We start from the raw sequence: 25,324 nt of genomic DNA, 5'->3' as shown, positions 1-25,324 counted from the left end.
GGGGACAAGACAGCTGCTTTTTCCAGTCCAAGAGGGCACCCATCTATCTGCTCCAGGACGTCCTCACAGCAGCCGTGCAGAGCTGCCCGCAGCCCCTGCAGCCAGAGGGTCTGAGTGCAGGGCTGGGACAGCCCCTGTGGTGCAAATGGGTCCCTATGAGTAACCTCAGTGAGAGAAACCTGATTCTTTCCCCCTAGAAAGTCAGCAGCAAAACATTCAGCTGTTTTAAGGGATCAGCAGGAATGCCTGAGCTCTGATCCCAAGAGAAGTCTTGTCTTCTTTACCCTGTTGCTTTTCAAAAGGATAAATCTTAGAGCACTGGTCCAGTGTAGGTGAGGGAAACAATGAGGGAAACCTTCAACAACGATCAGTTGGTGGGGATAGCCAGGAGCAGGAGGCAGCTCTCCTGGGCACCAGCAACACGTTCCCAGCAAAGACGGGAGAGGAATAACCCAAACTTTAAGGTCTCAGCCGGTTTTCCGAAGTGGAAATATAAAGTACATTGAGGAAATGAAGCAGTGTGTTCCTGAAGTCTGATTTCCCCGGATTGCATTGTACAATGCAGGGGTTACGAAAGCAAGCCTCACGTGCTTTTGTGCAGAACACAATAGCAATGGTTTTATTTGCATTTGTGTGAAGTACAAAACTGGCATGTATTTTATCAGCAAAGACAAAATATGTTGGAGTTCAATTTTCTTTCCAAAGAACTTTCCTTCCTTAAAGAAATGGCTCTTTCATCCTTTCAACAACAACTTTCCTCACAGCCCACTGGGAGTGCTGGTGGGTAATGAGAATGGCTTACTGCTGAAAGGTGGGAACGGCACTGCTCTAAGAGAATTCAAAGACACTTTGTTTTAAGTAAACTGGAAATTAGTGACATTACAAACACAGCTGTTGATTTAGCTGCACAGCCCAGTGAGGCAAGCTCAGGCACTCCTGATCCTAGGGCTCAGCAGGGGGAGATGAGCAACTCCAGTCTTTTCCCTTTGGTGCAGATTTACTGCAAGGAAAAGACCCAAAGGAAGGGTGGTGGGCACAGAGCAGCTTCCCCAGGTCACTCTACCAAAACCACTACCAGACTCTGGTTTGGCCATAGTCATGGCAGACATGCATTTTGTTTGGTAGGTCCATGGAGCGCCTGCAATGCTTGGTCCCTATGCCCAGAACAAGCTTACAGATGCAATTTTGCATTGCCGGTGGGGTGCAGGTCTCCTGGCAGGACTCCAAAATCCTGCCGACCCTCCCTGGGAGCTCTGAGTCATATCTATATTGCAGAAAGCTGAACAAACTAGGGGCATTCTCTTTCATGTTAACAAAATCCTGAAGTATGAGGTGGAGACTCCCAGCAGCACTGGGCAATCTGAGGGAAAAGATGTTACTCTCCATCATTGGTGCTGCTCCTGCAAAAGAGAATGGCGCACCTCCCACTGTGCAGCACCCTCCTGGTACAACTCAGCTCCCAGCAAGGAAGAGGGGCTTGTCCCCTTGTGTCAAGTCTGTCCCTACTCCTGGATGTCAAGAAATGAGATTACCATGCGTGACACTGACCGGCTCCAAGCACTGAGCTGGAGTGCTGGGACCCCAAAGCCCTGGGCACTGCAGGGCCTCAGAACCCAGTAAGTGCCACGCACGTGTGCATGGTGGGCATGCCTGGCAAGGGCCTCTCTGCTTGGCTGACAACCCACCGGGCAGCACACAGCATGCCCCAATTCTGCTAGGACAAACTCCTGGGTGAAAGGAAGGATGTAGGTGGGAAAACAATTCCGCACCAGGAGAGAGATCATCTGCGTGCAAGCACTTAAAGGCAGCCTGACTGTCCAGCACTTTGCACTCAAGGACTCCTGCTGACTCCAGTGCTGGCCAGTAAGTTTTTGAGGCTGAAACCCCAGAAATTTTGAAAAAACTGCATGTTCTCAGATGTTTTGAATGGACAGCTAGGGATCTGTTTTAATGGTAAACAATTACATTCCTCTGTCATCTGATACTTTTTAAATTTTGGGGAGGGGGGAGGCTTTCTGAATTTTCAATAGTTCCTTTGTTAAAGCATCTGTTATTCACATAATTGAAAAGATGTTTGTTCAGTGGTATGCTTGAGAGTACAGTTATTTAATCTTAATGATAAAGCCCTGAGGGCAGAAAATCATAAGTAGAAACCTCTTGTTATTTATCAAAAAGAAAAAAAAAAAAACCAAACCAAAAACCCAGGGAAAAAAAGAGAACTGAGACACCTCATCTATCTTCAGGCTTAAATTTGTGCTTGATGGAAAACTATTGAGACAATTTGCAACTTGCGAAGTTTTCTGGGAGTCTGGGAGTAGCTGAAGTGTGAGGGGGGGCAGGGAAGTGGGGTGAAGACAAAAATAAAACAAGGAGAGAAAACTGTTGCTTGGCAAGTTTTTTTTGGGTCAAACAAAGAGCTAGTTGTAGTTTACACCATGACATAACATTTGATTAATTTTTGCCTGGGGATGTTTTCACACTTAACAGCGTAAATCAAAACCTTCTATTAATTACAATGTGTATAAAAAGATAACCATAAGCAATTTCATGTAGATGCTATACTAGCCCCCCACTTTTTGTTCCCTCTAAAGACTGGCTGTTATTTCCTGCAAAACTCTACTGAAATGCTTACACGTTACGAAAGTTATCCAAACGCTTTAGAAAACCAAACAGCATTTGCATGGAACACAGGGCTCTCCTGCATATTGAATTACTGCACAATATCCTTAGGGTAGACAGACTTTACGGCTGTTAAAGGGAAACCGTGTAAGGGACTTATTTCAACCTGTCTTGTGTTTCGATAATATATAATTTTTATGTGGGTGATTTAGAAAGAAAAATGGCAGAATGGGCTCTGCACTGTACAAGACACTGCATCTCCTGAAGTTCAGTCCCCTGTTAAGGGACAGATGTGCAGGGTCCTCTGCAAGTGCACAGGGGCCACACTCACAGCCAGAATAAAACCCTCTGCAGGTCAATGTCCGAAGCATGGGCACAGCCACCCTGCCCCATTGTGAAGAACTACAACCCATCCCACCTACCTGGTCCTCCTCAAGTCCCAGGTGGCTGTGGCTCTGCAGAATAATTTCCCACTCAGCCCCCTTAATTTTGTGAGAGCACAAGGCCTAATAAACCCCTCTCCAGCTGGGTCTGACCAGGACAGACTGGTTTTCAAAATGCTAGTAAACTCATGAGGGCCAGCACACAAGACACACTGCTGAAGAGCAGAACTCGGGCCATGGGGTTCTCTGGGTCCATCCTTGCTGGAGACCCCAAGGGAGCCCAGCTTCCTGCAGCACCCAAAGAGGGCAGGAAGCTACTGGTCCATGGTACCATCCAGATGCCTGCCACGACACCTTCCAACAGCGACACCAGAGAAGCCAAGGAGAGTTACTGCATGCCACTGCACACCACAAATCCCCATTGCATGTATGTTTGTGCACAGCTCGTGCACAGGAATTGCTCTGGAGGAAACCAAGATGAATCACAGACAGACTTGGAGACAGAAAAAGGCCCCAACAGGCAATTACTAGTATTTTTGTTTTGTTCAGTGCATTTTATTGGGAACTTTTTATACCTTGCACACTGAACTAGCAGGCTGGGTTGTTTGGTTTTTTTCTGGGGGGGGGACAGTGATGTAATATTTACAAAAAATCCCTAACAACAACATCATCAGCACTGCAGAAATACAGCCTACTGCTCATGCCAGAAAGTTAAAGCTGCCTATCATGTGTTTTGTGTAAAAGCGAAAAGAAACCTCAAACCCTGCATGTGAAAACCACATCTGCATTATGAGGGGAAGACGGCATGGAGTAGAGTGTTTCACAGAAAAGTAGCCGTTTCTGAGGGTTTCTTGATAAGAGAGAGATGTAGGGTACTGACAAGGGCTGTAAGAGTTTCACAGGAGCAGTGCAGGCTGAATCAGCTCATACCAAACCACACACGCCTCTAGCTGGCTGTGATTGTGAAAGGTAAGTGCATGAGAGGAGCACAAATGAAGAAAGTAACGACCAAAACAACACCACCTCATAAGCTCTGTACAGTCCAAGTCGTGCACAGAGCAACAGCCCCATGATGGGAAAACATTAATGCTTTTTATATTGGTAATCATCTGTAACATGAGCAATTAAGTACAGTACTAATGGACTATAGCCAAGAGCCTGGTACTAATATTAAAAACTGACAGAGATGAATAGGTTTGGAAGGAAAACTAGGCTGACAAAGACATTTTTATGAAGTGCTTGGGCCTACTTGGAATAACCCAATCAGAGGCAGGTCCAGACCAGCCATGCCTACAGTGACAATAACGCATTCATTGGCATTATGTGATGCCTGCTATGCTTTAAGTAAAAACACCCATTGCTTCTACTCAGAAACCTGCACTTTCATTATTATACTCATTAATAAAACAAAAGTTGTCTAACTAATATACAAATAACACTTAATGAAACACTGGCAGCCCTGCCTTATTTTAAAATGAAAACAGTTACTGGAAACACGAACTGTATTACATGATAAATGAATCAGTTAAAATTGCACGCAAAACCTTTCTTTCCCTTTTACCAGGGAAACAAAGCAAACACTGCCCCAACTGAAGCACTCTACCTACCTATAGCACACCAGCAGCTACCACCACAAGCCCTGCTCCAAACAGCAGGGTGCAGAGCAATACATTCCCCAAAGCCTTTAAATCTGGCTTTGTTTCAGCTTTTGCCATCCTCGGTACCATGAATCGGCAGCCACATGGTGGCTTTGCAGAGATTATAAACACCTTTAGAGAAAGCAGTATTTCTTCATTGGATTTGCTAGACAGACAATTTTGCCCTCTCCAATGCTTGTATTTTGCGCCTGGGTTTTTTTTTTGTTTGCTTGTTGTTAATGGAGTTTTTTTCTCTCTCTTTTTGCCCTTTGAAATTGTGTGTAAAACTCCACCTTGCAAAGGGGAACTTGGAGAGTGCAGGAAGCTGGGATGCAGTGCCTGAACTGGGACATATGTGCCATTCCACTCCTAAGGATGTCACTGAAAGGTGGCTGCCACCTGAACAGCCTTGATATGCTAAAGCTGATGCAAACGACCAGTAGCTTCTCTTGGGAGAGAGCTGGTTAACACAACATGGATGCCCTTGAGATCCAGCTGTAGAGATGAATGGCAAGGCTAAGTCAAACAGCAGCAGGGCCAGTGAAGTCACTGCCTGTTCTGCCTCCAGTAAGCAAGGAAAGGCCAGTGGGATTCAGAAAGGAAAAATCATGAGATTTACTCAGCATTTGCTTTCCAGTTTAATTCAATTTCCAGTTTAGCTGTACAGCTCACCTTCAAGTTTGAAAATGTATGTGTGTCCTGAATCATGAGCATGTGTATTCCTGCACTGCTGTTCTAGTTTTAGATTAAATGTCATCTGAGCACTTTGGCTATAAATGAGCATTACATTTACAGGTGCTATAGTTAGAATTACCAGATGAAACAAACCATGACAATTTCATTTACTTTTTTCCAAGTCTGAGGCTTAACACAGCTTTCCTTTGGTGGAAAAAAAGCTTCTAACACTAGAAAAGTAGAGACTGGATGAGTCACAGAGGTTTTTTGTATATGTGTTTTGGTTTTTCAGACCAGATTTAGTAAAGCACATTTTAGGTAAGCTCAGGGCTAACCTAAAAATTCTGCAAGACTTTTTCTCCAAATGCCATATTTTGATAGCCTGCCATGGATGTGGAAAATAGGTGCTGCCTCGTATCAGACCTAACCCAGAACTACAAGATAGACTGGCATCCATGAACTCAGATTTGAATTCTTCAGTGTATTAAGACCAATCTAACCATAAACTAGAACTCTTTCCTCAGACCAGGTCAAGGCGAGCAGAACTGCTTTTGGGTAGGCTGGAAAGGCTTTTCAATCTAGAAGGCATCACAAGTCCGCTCAGGTTTTCCAGTGAGCACAATGGGTTTGGTGGCACCTCACAGCATATCCAAGTAACTGCTGAGTCAGTCACACATGAGTCTCTATGCATGGGAGTACAATGCAAGGGTTTTGCTTATAAAAAAAAATACACCACTAGCATTAAACCTTGTCAGGAAAGCAGAAGAGAGAGACAGGGGTTTACAGAACATTTGTGAATGGCTCATTTACTTTTCCACAACTACAAGAGATGTGCTCTCTCAGTGACTCTAGGGTTTCAGCACAGAGCTCAGCAATGCTCCCTCTGGAGCCCTAACCCACAAGGACCTAATGCTTATGTGTGCCTGGGTCTCCTCTGTCAAATAACATCCCCCAAAGAACATCTGGTGAGGGAAGAGCCAGACTCCCAGCTGGAAACCCATCAGCTGGTGTGGGTGCAAGAGGAAGCTCTGAGACTCTCAGAGCTATAATGATGGGGGGAAGAACTGAATACCCACAATCTGATGAGTCAGTAAAAGAATCTATAACATTTGACTGCAACACAAAGGCAGGGAAAAGCCCCATCTGACATGCACAACAACTCGCTCACTTTGCTCTGCTGCTTGGCTCAATCTCCAGAAAGCTTCTACTATTTATAATGGCATTCATTACATGCAACTCCTCTGTGCACCCAAGTCCTTCTGCTGGAGATGTTTCCCGTAAAGAGCACGCTCAAAACCCCCACCCTCCAGGAGGATGGCAGTATCTCCCTTGGAGAGGCCGACACTAAGATAAGGAGAGAAACTGCCCACTGAACACAGCTCTGCCGTGCCACCTTTTGCACAGGCAAGTACAATCCCTTCCTGAGCCCAGCAAAGTAACTTGTTTATGCCCAGGAACAAGAGACTGAATTTTCCTTATCTGAGCTAAAAATTGCTGAGCTTTTATTCACATTTGCTTGTCTAAGAAAAAAAAACAGAAGGAAAAGAAATAAAAAAAGATAAAAGAAGAAAGAAAAGGAAAGAAAAAGCCCCAAGAGTTGTTTCTAAAAACCAAACCAAAACAACATTCCAGCTCCAGTATTTTATTCAATGTGTGCTGGCTTCACAAGCCCTGGAAGTTATTATCTACATGGGAAGAATAAGAAATCAACAGTTCTGACCAGCAACAATGGCTGCAGAGAAACAGTGTTTGGCAGCAGCTTGCAGGCAGGGAGGAGGGAAGGAATGCAATGAACAAGAGGAATGCACCGCGCTCTGCATGACCTACAACATTAACAGCACCCTACATTGTGGGCCACCCCATTATTTTGATCAAAACCACAATTTGCTTAATTGGTATTCCTAAAAAATGACAGAAGACAAGTGTTTGCATCAATTAGCTGCCGTTTCTTATTTTTCCTTGAGTATGTTTTCCTCAATTTTTGAGCTTCTTTAACTGGAAAGCTGTTGCAAAAATTAAGATATATACCAAAGAAAAATCAGATGCTTGTTTTATTTATTTAGTCACTGGAGACAGACACTCTGGTTTAAATTACAACGGATTATCTGACTAAACTGTTGGGGGAATATTTACTAAATCTTTAAGAAGACTCTCTCTCTTTTTCTCTAATTCTTTATAGCTTTGAAGGCTTTCCAAATTAATTTTTTCATTATTAAACAAGCATTTCAGATTTGTTATCTTACCTTTCATAATGTCTGCGAGTACATGTAGCAGCACTTGTGCTTCCAGGGTTACCACCTAATTCATCATAAATATGTTTCCATTGTCGACGGGCTGTTATCTGTAAAAATGGCAATGGAAAATTTAATCTTGCATCTTTACAGATTCTACAGCGTTTGAGTTCACAACAACAAATGCATGTATGACACTTTCAGAACAGCATGTACTACAAGCACTATAAAAGCCCCTACAGAATATACAGAGTACACAGAGCTTTGGGTGTCTTGTCTTTCCTTTTTTTTTTTGGTAAGTTAACACTATGTCTATTTTCTTTCTCTCTAAAATGGAGTGATCTAACTGATTCATTATCAAGTCACAAGCAATACAGACTCACAAAAGAGAATCTCAATCAATATAGGGTCATTAACCATCAGAAGTTACGCAGACAAATCCCACGGTGAATTATGAAAATGAAGCTCAAACCATACTCAGCACAAATAATGATTACATAGTTATTTTAACTGAATTAGAGAAAACATATCTGCTGCAAAACCCAAATCCACCACAGAATTCTGTAAATCCACAAAACCATAGTCCGTAACTCTGTATGTTACAAGCGGTTTACTTTTATCCATTTATGTCTGTGAAATATATAGATCAAATACTAATGAAATCTTAACATACTCCAATGTTAATATTTGAGCTATGTACTTTATTGGACCATGCTGATGAAAATAAACATCTTGTAACATATTGAGTTGCATACCATGGTTCTGTTTTTTTGTACAGAAATTAGGATTATACAGAATAACAGATGGAAGACCTGGCAAAAGGATTGTTTCTGAATACCACTTCATTATTTTATATATTCTGCTATATTTAAAACAGGAAGAAAAACAGGAATAGGACAAGCACAACAGATCACCCTTGTTTGCCTGCAGCTCATAAAAAAAGGCTGGTAGAAAACTGTGGGGGCAATTTGGGGAGAATTTTGTCATTTTCTGTGGAATGCCATGGATTTTAATATATTCAGCCCTGGAGGCTTCTTCGGAGTTACCCACAGAACAGTCAATGGCGTTTACTGAGGAGCTAAAGGCAGAAATCAGAAGAAAACAAATATTACAACTTGCAATCTGAGGCCTGTAATTTTAATCTAAACAAGGGGAGATAGCTACCATCATTAAATGCTACAGGGTAAGAGGTGTTTCTCTTTCACTCAATATAAAGGGAAAATCCTTCCTCTGCAGAAATTAGTCTCCAAAGCCAAAAGCATGGCTGGAGTTTTATCATTTGATCATGTTACAATTTCTTCAAATTTATTGTTTGCAGAGTTCTCCAGAAAACAGCAGCAGTTTTAACTCACTATTAGCACCTGAGCACAGATTGCACCTATAAATACTTCAGAAAAAAAAAAAAAGGTGTTTTATCTTAAACCTTATATAAAGCTACATGAACTGACTTCATTCACTGATTTTATTTTCTGTCTTTTATAATAAACTGAAAGACTACCAGCACAAGGATTCAAGCAATTCAAGGATAAATTCTGCACAAACAAATTATTTAAATACAAATCAATCTGATGGGAAGGTTCATCTTAAGTCTATTTTGTTTCAGTTCTTATGCTGTCTCTTCCCCAGGCTACCCACAGGTCTAATTGCTACTGAAGTGCTTGAAGAACCAGAGTTCTAATGAACCACAAAGAACATCACATCCTGAGAATATGAATGGATGCTCCTTATGCAACCCAAGAGGTCAAATGTGAGTTGGACCAAGTACCCTGCTGTGGAGGAATGCCTGGATGGGAAGCTACCTCTGGTCTTGCCTCCCACATTCCACTGGTCCTCATGACACGCAGAGGACAGAGGCGTGGCCAGACAGCCCTTGCCTTCTTGTAGCTCCTAAAAAATCATAGATCATGCTGCAATCGAGCCTCTGGCAGGCTCACAGACGAGGGAACGAAGGTGCACAAAGCTGCTCTGGGGTCTGTGCTCTGGCTCTCTGACAAGCACAGCCTGGCTGGGCTTGCAAGGCTGTCCAGGACCTGAAGCCTTGGCTAAGAACAGTGATGCTGTGCAGAAACTTTAAATGAAAGCCAAGGATTAGTTAGCAGGAGGGCTACTGTAAGTCCCCCTTATAAACATCCTGATGTGACTAAGAAGCATAGTCCCCATTTTCAAAAAGAAAACTTTAGAGCCTTAGTCTCATTTACCATGAGCTGACTCAAGAGTTCATACTCAAGCTGGAACACTAGTAAACATAACTAACTTTCAGGGGAAAAGTGAATCCCTTTGAAGTCCCTGGATCATTTTTGGTGTCTTTTTCCTCTAAGCTGCTTAGAATAATAGTATTTTCACAAACATTTGCCCAGCTTTATCCAATTCTACATCTGCAGTGGACCAGAGCTCCTTTGCAATTAGCTGAGTTGTGCCCTCCCACATACAGAGCTAAGTTTAAATTTGACATTCCCTGAAACAATTGTTATTCTAACAAAGCCTGGGGTTGAGTTTTCCCCTGCTCTGGAAAGTTTATTTTTTATGCTTAATAAACTTCAAAGGACTAAGGGAACCGATTAATTACATCCTTAAACAATCTGAACAAAATGCTTCACTGAGGAAACTGCACTGTTGTCATGGAGGGCAGGACTGCTCAAGCTGGATGTCTATGCTGACCATATCCAAACTGAGGACTGCCTTCCTTTCTAATACAAGGTTCACCTCAATGACCAAACTTCCCAAGGAGTCAGGAAAGGGTAACGCCTGGCAATGCTTTGCTTATGGTTGTGGTCCCTACCAAAAATATCTGCCTCTGCTGCTTTAGTTTTCTGATTTGTTTTTCCTCACTCCTAACACCATACACATCGCTCCCTGTGCCTGCCAAGTTTCTGGAAGTGCAGGATGGTCCACGCTCACCCATTAATCAAGACAATTTCACAGGCAAGTGTCATCTCTGACAGCTTCACATTCCAATGCTGGCTTTAGTTTTAAAGTGGCCTTCTGGGTTGCAGAGCCCTCCTGTAATTTGTTCCAACCTACAGCTTCAAAATCCTTAAGCTGGGCCTACTGGAAGCCAGCACCTTTGAAAACCTCTGTGACTTTTTTCCCAACCAACAGAAATCAGAGTTAAGCAAGAGACTGGCCTGTCCAGGGACCTAAGAGAAGATCTGATCTGGCTCCTATAAGCACAGTATTATGCAGTGTCTGGTAGTCAAGAAAAAAACAAATAAAAGCAATGATCCTATCTATAAAAGCAGAAGACTGTTTACACACATGCTTTTAATGGTGTCTTCTGCTTTGAGAAATCTGAAGGTCTTCTGCACTGCAATCCCAGCTCCCATCTCCCTTCCTTGTGAAAGGCTTCTTGCTTATTTCCTGCTGCAAACATAATGGGGGATTTTCTGGTCATGGTACATGATGTTCACATCTCTCTTCAGAGCTCTGGGTATTAGCTGTGTATGAAACAAACCCAGTTAGCTCTGCATTCCACTGATATACCAGTTTCTTCGGGCCTGCCCAGACACAAGACTGTTGTATGTGTCAATCACTAATTTTTATAAACTAAAGCACTTTATTGTTGCTTCCAGGAGGCAGCAGCTGAATGGCATCCCACTGACCTCTGGCAAAATCTAAGCTGCTACACACTGAAGGTTAAGCTCCACCTAACTTTCTTTTTACCCTTTATCTTTCTAAGACATCTCCAGGTAGAGTCCATTCAGCAGCACAGCCTTCTACAAACATGCCAAGGCACTCCTTTTATGTTGGCTCAAAAGGAAAAAATGCTGCTTCATAACTTGCCAAGGAGAACTCCTTAGGTAAGTCCCAGAAGTTTCCCATCTATGGACATCTGCACCTTTTACTCACTTGACTTAGGGTGACTGAGAGAATTCCAGGCAATGGCTGTTAAATGCCACTGCAGCTGAGCCCCCTACAACATGGCATTGTTTCATATTTCAATCCAGTGATTTGGGGACATTTTATATCACTCATACTGTGACGGTCTGCTATAGAGAGTGCTTTCCAATGCACTCTCCTATTATTAGTAACAAAGATGCTCATCTCACATATCTTTGTTTAAGAGAAATATGATTCCAGCTACTACAAAGAGACAGCTTCATCTGTTAAGGCTTTAAACCAGTTTGTATGGGTCGCTATTTTTATTAAGCCTGTATTATGTTCAACGAGAAGCACAAGGGAGCATGGTATTACACAGTTATAGGTGACAACTAACTAAGAATTAGTAATTAAATGGAGGAGAAATGACTCTCATAAGTACTTTAAATGGAGAGCCCTTAAATATGACACACAATCACAACCTGACAGTATTAGATATCCCGTATGTATATACCATATGCAAAGGTAATGCTCTCTGGCAAGCCTCACTGGATCCATTCCAGCCCCTGATAGGAGGAAGTCAGACGGCTAAGAAAGTTGTTCTCTGCATCTCAAATCCAATCCCTGGCTGTTCTCAGTCACTTTTAGATCCTTAACTGACAGGACTGGACTCAAAAATCTTGCACTCTTCTGTGAATCTGTGCAGAAGCTGAAAAACACTGCATATGACCCATGCTTGTTTCTCAAAAATGTTTTTTAGACTCCATTGAAACATCTACATATGAACAAAGTGGGCAAAGCAAAGTGGATAAAATTAAAAACGGGCAGACTATAATTGTTCTGCCAAATAAAGGGATGCAGTGTTTGCAACTGCTTTAACTGGGAAAGTTTCTATGCTTGTAAAAAAATTGTCATCTGACAACTTCAAGCTTCCATATGTCATTTTAACCAATCTTTTATCTGTTTCCTGTTCATAAAATGGCTGTCACATGTTGAAGTCAAATATCAACTTTCAAATATCATTTTCTTTACAATACTTCCAAGAGAAAAGACCTATTTCTATCTCAATGCACAAACCACAAACTTGTGAAATTTTAAAACCAGTTAAAGATGATGAAGCCCTTGTAATGGACAAGTGGTTTGCTCAAGTCAGATGGAAGGAGCCATAGAGATAAATGCATATTAAACAGGGCAGGTTTAAGAAAGCCTGTGCACTCCACGACATCTCATCAAAAGATGGCGGCTCTGTGTACAAGAGTAGGTGGATTCTGCTCAACACTGAATTACAGCATTCACTTGAAATTTCTGCATCTAAGTAGACCTGCCTAAGATCCTAGAACTGATAACCGAGGCCCATGTCACCCCCACCATCCACTGGCTTGTGAAAAACGAAACAAATAAAACACAAAAGCTTCTCACAGTGCTTGCCATTATAAAATATATACAAACAAATGCAGTTGGCAAACTCAATTAATATCAACTGGCCATAAAATGATAAAACCCAGGGTGAGCACAGGTCAAAGTATTGCAACAGCTATCGATATAATACTCAGGGAATTTAAAGCAAAGGCAGATCCAGACTGAGGATGAGACTGTTAACAGAAGAGAATGAGGTTAGGAAACCTCATGCTCCATATACAACTTAAATTGCATCACAACAGTCCTCCCAACTTCAGCTTGCCTGCAAAGAGTACAGACGCTACTCACATCACAGAAACAGGATCAGGCCCATCATTTCAGATACAGTCACTCTCCAACCAAAGCTGGGCTTGCGGGTATGTCAGAGGGTGTGAGCTGTGCTTGCCTTGCCATTTACTGAACAGCAAGCAATTGCTTAGTTTACTCTCTAAGAAGAATAAGCACTGCCGGTACGTTTTCATTCAAGGTGACAAATGCCCCTGCACAACAGAGAACATCTGTCATCGAGAAAAGGACAGGAGCTTTCAGACAAGTGTGGACTGAAGCTACTCTGGCTGACATTCTCATGTATGTGATCCTTCCCCTCTGATCCTGTCATGTTTCTCGAACCTGGCTCTCTGGCCTTGTGGTCACAAATTCACAATCCTGTTCTTGCTCTGCCTCAGGTACAGAGGCTCACCTGGTCCAGCACGTCTAAATCCATCCCTCTGCCTCTCGCACTAAAACTCAGGTCTCTCCAGCAAGCCACCACTTTGACATCTCTGCTTCTGTACTCGGTCCCCTCAAGCAAACCCGAAACATTGCTGTGAAAACTGCTCGCCTCCCTGAGCACTCTGAACATGCCACTCTCCCTTCAATCTCCCTCCTGGCCTTCCCTAGTGCTCTGGATCAAGTTCAAGATTTTAGCCCTCATTTTCGTTGCACTTTACAACTCAAGCAATTACTGTTGGCTCATAATTGCTGTAACGATCTATCTATGGTAGCTATTCATTCATACATACCCATGAGCATGCCTACACACACCCCTGTACATAACCATGGTATGTGCTGATTAATGAAAGATAGAGCAGCAATAAAAGCCAAATGAAGCGTATATATATATATATATTTTTTAAGAATGTTAGATTTCACGTTTCACAAAATCCCAGGCACACCCTTGCTAACCAGCCCAGGCTGCTGATGTACAGAACAATGTGTTTTATTGTATGGAAGGAAAACAGTGAGTTTTGCATTTTGGTTCAAATGACTTTCAGTTTCTTGATAGTGCATTTCTTCTTGTCATTTCTCTACAGCACAGATATGTCCCAGATTACTTCGTAAACAAAGCAAAAATAATTTCTTTCATCCAACTGCGGCAGGAACTGAACAACTTAATCTGATCATTGTGTGCAAAGAAAATATTTCCAGTGACGACATCTTCCTATGCCAATTGTTTTTTTATTACAGATGTCATCTCAATGTGCCACATTAATGCAGCTCTTTCTTCTCATTTCAAGATTTTAATCTAAGTTTGTTGCTCTAATATTTTATTGCTTCAAAATACATGCTGTAAAATCCGTGGCCATCAAATTTTCCTGTGAGCTAAAAATAAACTGCTCTTGTCAGATATGGTTAGCTGATAAAAAGTGTCAGAGACTTTTCTGAATTACTTTGATAACTTCCTGTTTATGTGGTACTGACCCTTGTCTAATAAAGATCTTTTACACTTGGAATAAGAGAAGATTCTGCAGCATACTATTCCTTAATGGACAATGCTGATTACTTTTGAAAGCCTTTAATACATTTCCCATATTAGACATGAACAGATGTCAGGGATGTTGCCAAGGGAAATTTCTTTTATGCAATCTTGGCTTGTTGTACAATAATAGCCCTTTCTCAACATGGGAAAAAATTACAGACCCAACTAATTTCCTTGACAGGGAAGAGTTACATATGTTTTCCACTTGTAGTTTTTACGACAAGTTTACAATTTTGCCAAATCTGGAACTAATTGGGACCGTTTCCAAAAATGGTCCAATAAACCCACAATGAGTACAGCTAGCCTAAAATGCAGCAAATGATTGTTTGCTTTTACATTTTTTTTCTAGCAGGGAAACGTTAGATTGCACAATTATTTCATTTAAGTTACTTAAACACTTACTGTTTCATATCCTCCCAGTTTTTGAGCAGCTTGAAACATAGTCCAAAGGTTAACTGTTAGAGGGACAATAAGTATTTAGATAAGCATTGCATTAGCCAACATATTTCAAAGAAATGTAAATTAAACAGTTTAAAAAAAAAGAAAAATAGAGAAAAAAAAGCTCACAGCCCCTGAAAAAAACTCCTGTGAAACATTTTCCAAAGAGGTATTTACATAATCTGAAGAGTAAATATTAGCCCATACTATATATATTTTGAATTACATATAAGAGAACACACAGATTCCTTAACAGGACTGGAAAAATACACTGAGACAAAGGTAATGGGCTCATTTGACTTTGCTGATAAGAGACATGGTATAATGACTGTAGCACGTTTCCATAACTTTGATAATAAAAATTACTCATTGGGAAGAATGTTACTTTTAATTATTTGTTTAATACTGGTTTCATTAGCAAGCAAGCAAGAGCCACACAGAGCAGGCCTATCGATTAGACAATATTGAATATTTACTGCAGCTCAGATAATGGGCTCCATAATCAATGAACAATAAGCTGCGTTCTAGCGGGCCCTGCGTGAATGAACCCAGATGGAGCACGAATGAGCATTACTGGAATAATTATGCTGTGTCTGGTTGTGCCTTGCCCGTGGCTGTGGGGTCAGAGGCACAGAGGCAACTCAATTCAAAAGATGTGTTGGGAGAGAGTTGTTATTTCCTGCAGAACTTCTCCCCTTTCACATGCTTTTCATCCCGGCCCCCCGTCCCATGAGGCCACTGCTTGCAGGTGTCTGTTTTATTTTATTTTATTTTATTTTATTTTATTTTATTTTATTTTATTTTATTTTATTTTATCTCATTTAATTGTTAGAAGAAAAACTCATGTCAGCCCTATCAAAGATGTATGCACAATTCTACCAACAGTGAATCCCCACAGACACACTACAAATACTTGAGGTCAGCAGTAATGCTGCGGACCACGGAGAACGGGATCTTTCTCCATGGAGGGATGCTCTGCTGTAGCGTACGTACTGCCTCTTCCCACCGGCCGATTTATATTGGCAATGTTTGCACAAGCCTTGCTGGACAAATAGAGAGCCCCATCCTGCAAACATTTCTGCTCTTCTCAGCGTACCTACTCCTGGTATTTAAGTATTTGCCGGATCAGGCCCCTACTTCATAAGGAATGTCAGGCAAGTTTCAATGTATTCCAGCTAAATGTTAGCAGTGGGTCCTACCCCAGTGGGCAACTTTAGAAATAATACTTTAGCTTGTCTTTTAAGCCCACCCTGTCCCCATGCTTGAGGGAGTGCAGAATAAAATGGGGGGGGAGGGGAGAGAAAAAAAAAATTTCTTCAACGCAAAATGTTCTGAAAGCCTCATTGAACCTTGTACTGCTTCAAAACTATCAAGAGCTTTGCTTAGGCCTTGATTTAATCTGAATCAATGCATAATGCAACGAAGCTGTTCATAGTACATTAATTTTACTCCCATTTCAAGCAGCCAGTTTTCAGACAAACACTGTAATCATTCGGAGTTATATAAGTTTATAATGGCTGCTGGAGGCCTGTTGCAATCAGCGCCAATTGCTATTAGGTATGTAAATTGTTATGTAAAACATACAGGTTTGACATTCTTCATCAAAATAACGCATGGTTTTAATCTTGGAGATAAATTAGAGTAAATAATATTTCAATCCATGGTGTTTTCCCTTTAAGGAAATAAAGTATCATTTAATCTATAGATATGGAGGAAAAATACCTCCATTTACAGCTTTTGTTGGAAACCGTGAAAGATCTACATTGTGCTGCAATATTTATGCAAAATTCAGTTTCAACTCTATCTTCTCCACATACAATTAATTTACAGATTGTGGCACTACAAACTGTACATGCCAAAGCAATTCTAAACACTGCATTCTGTATTAAGCAGATACAGTCTGGTTTTATTCTCCAAAGTCAGTAATTTATTAACTATAAACACATTTTGGGGCTTAAAAATATGATCCCTTTTGTGTTTTTCTTGACCACCTTTAAATGTCTTCCTTTAATATTTGTCCTTTCATAAAGAACATCTGGGCACAATAAAGATACGTCATATTATTAACTCAGAAGAAAGGCATTACAGACGCTGCAGATTTACAAAACAGAAAAATAGAGAGTTTTCAACATGCCTATTTCTAGTCATAATCAGCGGATTTAAACCTATAAATATCCGGCAGCAACTACCCCAGAAGGAAGAGATGCAAATCTAGGCATAAGACAGTGAAATGCCTGGACTGGAAAATGTGTAGAGATAAACATGGTCCCTCCCCAGCCATAAGGCTTTAAAATAGGCTTTGTGTGCAATTGCTTTCTCCAGAGAAGCCAAACCATTCTAAAATGTCAACGAGAAAGTGAGAAAAAGGATACTTACTCTGCTTAAAACCTAAATAGGGTATTCGTTCAATTGGTGTTTTCCTTTCTTTCATATACTTATAAAGAGCCACAAGGAAAGCCTGCTCATCAGCTCTGCATTCTTCACCTACGGCAATCTTTGATTTATCCTCACTTGAGCCTTTCTTACAGTTGCTGTTGTTACTCTTGGGTTTGGGCAAAGCTGACTTAGCCTCACATTTTACCTGGGAAAAGAAAAGATGTCATATCAGATCTGGGTAACCTTTAATTTTCACTTAAGGAATAAATACCCTCTCCTAGCAGAATGGATTGTTGAAAAAAATGAAGGCCAAACCATGCGACTGTGTTTGAGGGGAAACAAAGGAAGCTATTTATAGAGCTAAATGTCTTGTTCTGAATCTTAGTCACAACATTTTTAAATAGCCACATCTTTAAATCATTATAACTCATTGGTAATGCTCTCCAGATCTGCATTTTTATGACTATACATTGCTATGTCACAGACAGCTTCCATCTCTCACATACACTTGCCATTAGCAAGTCTAATAATAACCCTCGTTCCAGGATTGACACTGAGCATTGTCAGCTCCCGTAGACAACCCTTGGAGCTGAGGGTGCTCAGCCCCTTCCAGGAATGCTCAGCAGCCAGCTCTGAAATGACACATTTTTCTCTCCTTTGGCCCACCAAAATAGATGCAAACCTTGGCAAGCTTTACCCCAGGCAGAGCCCTCAGCAAAGGAGTGGAGGTTCTGCTGTAGCATGCATTCAAGTCAAGTGGATTTGAGCATCTGCTTAAACTTGAGCACAGTCTTAAGCATTTAGCAGGAGGGAGAGGCTGGTAGCTGGAGCCCTTCCTGGCAGACACTGGCATCACCAGTCCCAGAGCTCCAGGTCTCCCATTGGACTGCCCAGCAGATTTGTGCCAGTCAGGAAATCAGTAAGTTGGAATCACTTTACCTCTCCTCAGTATTCATACATGGGGAAAAACAGCCAGTGAGACTGGCTTAATCCTGCAGCCCCTCTTGAAGATAATCCTCTCACCGAATCAAGCAAATTACAAATCAAGCATTCACTTAAGGTATGTACACAAAAAAAAAAAGAGCAGAAACCTGATGTTTAAAAGCTCTCCATGACCAAGACATTGGGACCATGGGATCCAATACATTCAATGAAATACTGGGAGTTCTCTAATGTAAGGTAGTGGAGATGGTTACATGTATTTTGGATTTGCACTGTCCCTTCAATGCTTCTGAGTGCCATCAGGAGGAGCCTTCTGGCAGTTCCATACCCCATCCAAGACGTGTCCTTTGTGCTCCCAGAGGGAGCAGGGAGACTCTAAGAGCCAGTATTTGGTATTTTAGGAGGACACCACAGGAGAGCAGGGTATCCCTGCTGCGCAGAAAGGCGGGAGCTCTTGGTCAAGCAACCCATGGACCCTCCTTCAGAACCGTCACTCCTAAACCAGGCGCTTTCTGGATACTTGTTGACAGGTTGGAAGCGACTGCTATGAAGAGCATCACATAAGTGCTTATAAACAAACAACAAACATATCACTGAAAAGATCACAACCACAATATGCTTATTTTATCTTAATAGAGATACTCTGGCATTTCAGGCTCAGGGAAAGCAAAATCTTTATACTCCTCCAGGTATTAACCTTGCAGAAAGTACTGACGTCAGATGATCTGCTACACAGTTTTCCACAGATGCAGGACAAAGCAATGGCAGCTTCTAACCAGAGTGGACAAGTGGTCACAATTTTCCATGGCAACTGATGCTACTGAAAAACCTCCATATTGGCCACTGCAGGGTACAGGCTCACTCCTCCCAGGCAATGCAGCAGGGGGTGGGAAATGGACTTCCTGCCGGATTTTTCTTGATCACTTGCTGCTGAAGTATGTCCAGTGTACTGCTTGATATTCTCCAGTTGCACAGCTCGAAGAGATATTGTCTTCCTATAGCACAAGACACCATCCTTTGCCTTTTAGTAATAGATCTGCTTGTTGATTAAACTTTTGTAAATATCATGGGTTTCATCCAAAAGTCAGAGGAGCTAACAGGATTTTTTTCCTATTAAATGAACTTTGGACTTCCTCATCCACTTTTCAGGTCAGAGCTGTAATTCCTTGACTTTTTTTACTTTGGCATGTCACAAAAATTACTTAACAGCTTCCGCTTATAAAGTTTAGATTACATTGTCATAGGTTTCAATGCTTCACCAAAGACTGGGTTAACACTCCCAAAAGGAATGCATGACTTCAATAATTTTAGGATTTTTAGCTGGAGCTGCAAATTTGGAACAAATTCACTAGAACTGGGAACAATTTTTCAGTTTTTCACCCACTTGCTTGGATTCTCGTTTCCAAGCTGGACAATTCAGAACGTTTGCAAAGACAACCTGGGCATGAACTCTAAGTGAAATCAAAGCTCACTGCTGTGCAAGCAAACTAATGAAAATGGATACTACCCTCATGGAGACAAAGTCATATTTAGAAAGCCACCGGGAGTAGGAAATACCCGTGGTACACACAGCCTTCCTCTCTTCCTCTCTTCTACCTTCTTCTACAGAGAAGCAAGGTCAAAGTCCCTGTGGAACTCAGAGGTGTTAAAATACAATGTGTGGACTCCAGGCAGTGTCAAGTTCAACAACGCTTTGGTGAAGGCTACAATGCTTCATCTGCTCAGCATTTAAGGCCCAAGCCTCACTTCTGGAACCTCCCCACCATCAGACGGGCAATATGGATGAATGCCATGACTAATGATTAATGAGAACCAAAAAGGCCAAATGCCATTCTGGGTAACACCAGTGTAAATCCAGCATAAACATACCAAAATCAGTGAGAACTATGCCAGATTTGCACCAAGCACCACAAACTGCCCTCCTCTTTCAAAACACAAACTCAGTGCCACTGCTGGGTTAAGCTGGATAAGACGGGGGTGCACTGAGATGGGCTCTGGAACATCTGACCACCTCCTGCTGTGTGTTCCATCAGAGGTGGATGATCCATGACCAAATGGCCAGTGAACACTCATGGGTACACAAGTGTGTTTGTCTTCTCCTGCCAGAGGTCACACACAACACAGACCACAACAGACCTGCATTTTACAGTTTCCATCAGACAATGGCTGAGGCACTCGGAATAAATCTCCAGGTCTGAGAGCATGCCAGGCCACCTGTGGCCACAGGAAAAGCATATCCTGGCAACTTTTAAACTAATTTCCCAGATCTTGCTGTACAAATGAAGTGAGAGATTTACTTTAGCATTTGCACTAGGAGATGTAATGAACAGATTCATTTGGGGACAATTTCCGTGTTTAACAAGTTAATCCTTTCAGTTCCTCAAAGTGGTCAGATCAGCCAGTTTTAACAAGCATTAGAACCCACTTTGAATTGGGAACACTCTCTGGGAAGATGAAGCAGGTACAATGAGGATCATCTGCTGGAGCCTGCAAGTTCCAAAAGCCTGTCCAGCACTGATGGCACATCAAGTATGAAAGCCTCCAGAGTCCTGGGAGTGTTTCAAGAGAAGAGCTTGATACATCCCTCTCCAGGAGAGCTGATCCTGCAGGAGTAGATGGCCTTGTATTCCCTTCCCAGCCTGGGAGGAAACTCCCCTTGGATCTTCCTCAGGAGGCACTAAAATGGATGCAGCGACCACCAAAGAAATCAAAAGCAAGAAGCAGTACATAAAAAGCCCACTTTCTCTGGCAGCACCTGCTAGGTCCAGGACCACGTTGTCTGTGCCACTATCACTCTGTTTTTAGCAAGCCACCTATACTGGAATTGACCCAGAGCTGCTCCTACCAAACCAGACACTTTTCCTTGTCAGGTAACTGATACCCTCAAAGCGATCTGTTGATGGTTCAAGGCAAACATGCCTAATGAGAGCTACATTTTAAGAATTTAGCTTTCTAGTCACTGGCAGCTGAGAACATGAAATTCAGCAAGTCATGACAACTATGCAGCTTGCATTGGTCTTGATAGGCTCATAGCCACAGCCTTCAGAATGCCCCTTATGCCGTTTCCCAACCCAAAACCATACAGCCACTGCAACTCTGTCAGAGCCATCACCCCACCACTGAGAAATGAGGGTGCTGCCAGACACTGAGTGACATGATCTGAGAATGCAAGCAGCACAACTTCTGGTCAGAAGGGATTTTATCAGGAACAAGAATATGGACAGGACTGCTAAACGCTTCAGCATCTGACACAAGTGGATTTGTCCTGTTTACATGAGCAGTGTTCAATCCTGCTCTCCATGGACCCACTGTCAGCATTAGTCGGACGTGGAATACTCACAGAGGAGGATAACCAATGGTGAAGTCAACACGGAGCTTCAGATGACAACTTAACATCCCAACTGTTCCCAGCAATGAGAAGACAGTAGGTGGATCTCTATTCCTCCCCTTCCCCAAATAACCTTCTCCTCCCTCCCTAGTAACCCACTGGCAGGATCTGTACAAAGTGCAGCTCATCTGCTGTAGAGGGTTTGCTTTGCTGTGCTCCTCTCATGGAAGTGTATCCACAGCCCTGAGACACAGATTGATGTGAAGAGCCACAGTGAAGTCAGTGTGACTACATGCAAGGACATTATATCATGAGCATGTCTATTATTTATAATGAAATTAAGCTGGCCAAGATAATTAATGCTATTAATATCTGCACAATGATGAGCACAGTATGACTAGATAAATAGGTGGAATTACTTCTTATCTGAAATATCCTCCCATCTGACTAGTAATGGGAACCCAAATATAAACAAAGAGGATAACAATTTAGTATGAAGTGTTACTGTTGTTTTTAATTATCTAACACCTATACATCAGGTGCTGAAGAGGCAGAACTACTTATACTACAAACTTATACAACAGTCTGGGGTGCTTTGACAATACGGCCTATACCGCAGTTCACTGGCAACATTTAACATGAAAAATGGCTTGGGGGAAGGGGGAATTGAGGGAAATTGAGACATTTTCACACAACGGATTTTGCACATTCTTTCACAGAGAAAACATTCAGACAAACTCTATAGTATCTGGCAGGACCCCGCAACTCAACACACCAGGCTCCATCACCTCTTACCATGCCTGTCTAATACGATAGTACAGACTCCAACTGAGCACAATAGGGCACGAAAAGAAGAGAAACAGTGACTTAAGGGCAGAGCTTCATCATGAACTTCAGCCTCTTTTATCGTCATCAACAGAAGGCACAATTTTAACTGAACTCCTAGGGAGGAGGAGGAGGTGGAATTTAATTTGCCTTCCTATGAGAAACTGAGAGCAGAACACTTCCACTTGACCTCTTTAACCTCCTAATCTCCCAGGACATTCACTGTGTACAACAATACCAACGCAAATGGATCTATACATTCACTGTATTTCCTAAAGAGATGGTCACAACAATGGAAGCATTTTTCAGATACACATCCATCTAATTTATTGAAACAATAGATTTGGGAGGAGTTGGTGTAGAAATTCAGTATATGCAAATCTCATTAGCTCTTTAGCTTAAAAGTATCCAGTGACAAAGTTCTGCCTCAGATAAAAATCAAGCATAGCTCTAAGTAATTTTCCATCTTTGCACCTTAGAGTTTCAAATTAAATTATCTTGAAAGGAGCCATTTGTGCTGCTCTTTTTTTAAAGAGAAAACCAAATTCCTATTTAAAACCACTCAGACAACATAGAAAATAGGATGCAATTTATACTACAGAAACTCCATTTTAAAATATTTTAGGGAAAAGACACAAACCCATAAATATCTTAAAGATTATGTCTATAGACATTAATCAGTGATCCAATTTTTACTTGCAGTATGGGCTAAGCACTGCAGCATATACAGAAGACTCTGTAAAAGCATGCACTATTCAGCAAACCATGGAACATGCAGCTCAGCAGTAAGTATTAAAGAGACAGCCCAGATATTTTTTTTAAGCTTTCATACTGAGTTTCTGCCTTAATCTTTTTTTTTTTTCCTTAATTTAAAAATGCTGAGATCTTAACATCAGGGTAATGTCATTTGTGTTTGCTTCTTAGAAACCATTACTGAGGCAGCTCTTGTTTCATAGTCTGTTTATCTTCAAACTTATATTTAGCAGTACATTGTAACAGGGTGAGCTGCTCCCAGGTTTATTTTTAATTCGAAGATACTGTCACAAACTATGTTTGTGTGTCACAGAATGTGAAAACTAACACTAGGTGCCAAGAAAGCTTAAGCACTACCAGTTACCAACAAGCTGATAGCATTAGGTTGTTAGGTGATTATAGTTGCTGGTAACTTTGAACACAGGCATGATTTAAAGTGAAAAATAAAACTATTGAAACAAAATTATGTTTATCTCTCCAAGAAAATAAGTTACACTCTAACTCTGAAATCGCATGCTGGGAAACAGGCAGGGTTCTACCTAAAAAAGAAGAGAGTACCGAAAAGAGTATTATTAAGTGATTTACCTTGGCAACAGCTTTGCTTTCAGAATTGTTGTTGGAATCCTTAATGCCATTTAATGAATCTCTTCTCTGTGGGCATGGCTTCTTTTTGCGCGGTCTGCCTTTAAGATTTGGCGCTGAAAATTAATGGAGAACACTTTGAGCACATTGTCTTATACTGGATTCTTAATAGCTGAAAGCATAATAAATAATTCCACTACAATCAGTCACAGAAATGTACACATCTGTCTACAGTAAATGCTTATTACGAGACTCCCATCCTCTATGGGTTACATCTTGACACACTATACATTTCTATAGAATATCCCCCAAGGCAAATCTATTCTACTTTCACAAAACTAATTAATATAAAGTCAAACACTGGTCTCCCAAGGACTCAGAGAGAAAGCACAAATATTTCTCCATGGTACAAAAAAGAATAAAATTGAATATTAATAGGTAACTTTGCATTAATCACCCTGCTGCCTTTATTTCTAATCTTCAAGCAAGAGTACTAACTGCTATTTCCAACTTTGGTAAACATCTGGCTTTGGAAATGCTCTGAAATACTGAAATTCCTTACAGCTCCAAGAAATGTTTATATATCCTGTCATTCTTGTCAAAGTTATTCTAAAAAAGTTTAAGAAAAAAAAAAAAATTACCCGAGTCCTGAAACGGATTAAAAAAACCCCTTAACAACTAGTTCTGGAAGTTGACAAGTACTGAAATAAGTGATTGATTGTTTCATAAGGGTTACATACCACACATACAAATTAACATGAATCACTTTCAGTTTTGTCCAATTCTTAAGATAAAACAGCTCTGAAATAACACAGTGACTAAATCCTAACTGTGCTGAGCCATACGAGGAATGGGATATGGATCATCATAAAAAATATCACACTCATCTTTCAATAGTGGTATTACAATATAAATTATGATCATATATAGAAATAACAGATGAAGCAGATGTTTGCTCATTATTACATGTCCCCTCTGCTTTCAGATTTAAAAATCAGCCTCTGACTACTATGGCAACATTTATAATGATAAACAATCATTAACTAATGACTGTACCGAATAAGATAATTTCCTTTAAACCTTTAATTTCTAGGTAACCATTGTTTTCATTACTTAAAGGGATGATTAGAACAATGTCAGAAATCTAAACATCACAAACCTCTTGAGTGTCTTCTAATTGTTTCTAATCTTACATTTGTCACACAGTAAGCCAGTGGTTTCAGGACATTTTACATTTTAATTAGTTTGCAAACATAATAAAGGGTGCTAATTTGATTTTATAGTTTGAGTAACACTGTCATATTTGGTCTGTTCAGAGAAAAAGAAAAGCTGTGGGTTTAAAATAAAAAGTCAGAATCCTTTTTCTTCCCCCAACACTGGTGTAAGGTAAAAAAAAAAAATTCTATATGTGTGTGTGTATATATATGTGTATGTGCATATGGGTGTAAGCCCATATTTGTGTCTATCTAAAAATATGTTTATCTCCCTACAGAAATATCTCCATCTATCTCCAGTGAAGCACATTCTGCTTATTGAAAAGTACTGCAGAAAGCAATTCTGAA

At 41.1% G+C, this 25,324-nt stretch overlaps 1 protein-coding gene across 4 annotated transcripts in view; it reads right to left on the bottom strand.

Annotated features, from left to right (window-relative positions):
* Positions 1 to 25,324, bottom strand: part of ARID5B (AT-rich interaction domain 5B) — a 117,747-nt gene that overhangs the window by 14,714 nt on the left and 77,709 nt on the right. For 3 of the 4 annotated variants that reach the window (XM_039553625.1, XM_039553628.1, XM_039553624.1), the window contains 4 exons: positions 23,766 to 23,878; positions 17,333 to 17,537; positions 14,921 to 14,973; positions 7,558 to 7,655 (listed from right to left, as the gene is read on the bottom strand). In XM_039553625.1, the coding sequence (XP_039409559.1) occupies positions 7,558 to 7,655; positions 14,921 to 14,973; positions 17,333 to 17,537; positions 23,766 to 23,878 (469 nt within the window). The remainder of the gene's footprint in view (positions 1 to 7,557; positions 7,656 to 14,920; positions 14,974 to 17,332; positions 17,538 to 23,765; positions 23,879 to 25,324) is intronic. The other variant, XM_039553627.1, reaches the window with a different exon arrangement.

Source organism: Corvus cornix, chromosome 6 (genome assembly GCF_000738735.6).
Source record: "Corvus cornix cornix isolate S_Up_H32 chromosome 6, ASM73873v5, whole genome shotgun sequence".
Taxonomy (NCBI): domain Eukaryota; kingdom Metazoa; phylum Chordata; class Aves; order Passeriformes; family Corvidae; genus Corvus; species Corvus cornix.
The sequence above is the reverse complement of the archived record's forward strand: the minus strand, read 5'-3'. Positions and strand labels throughout refer to the sequence as shown.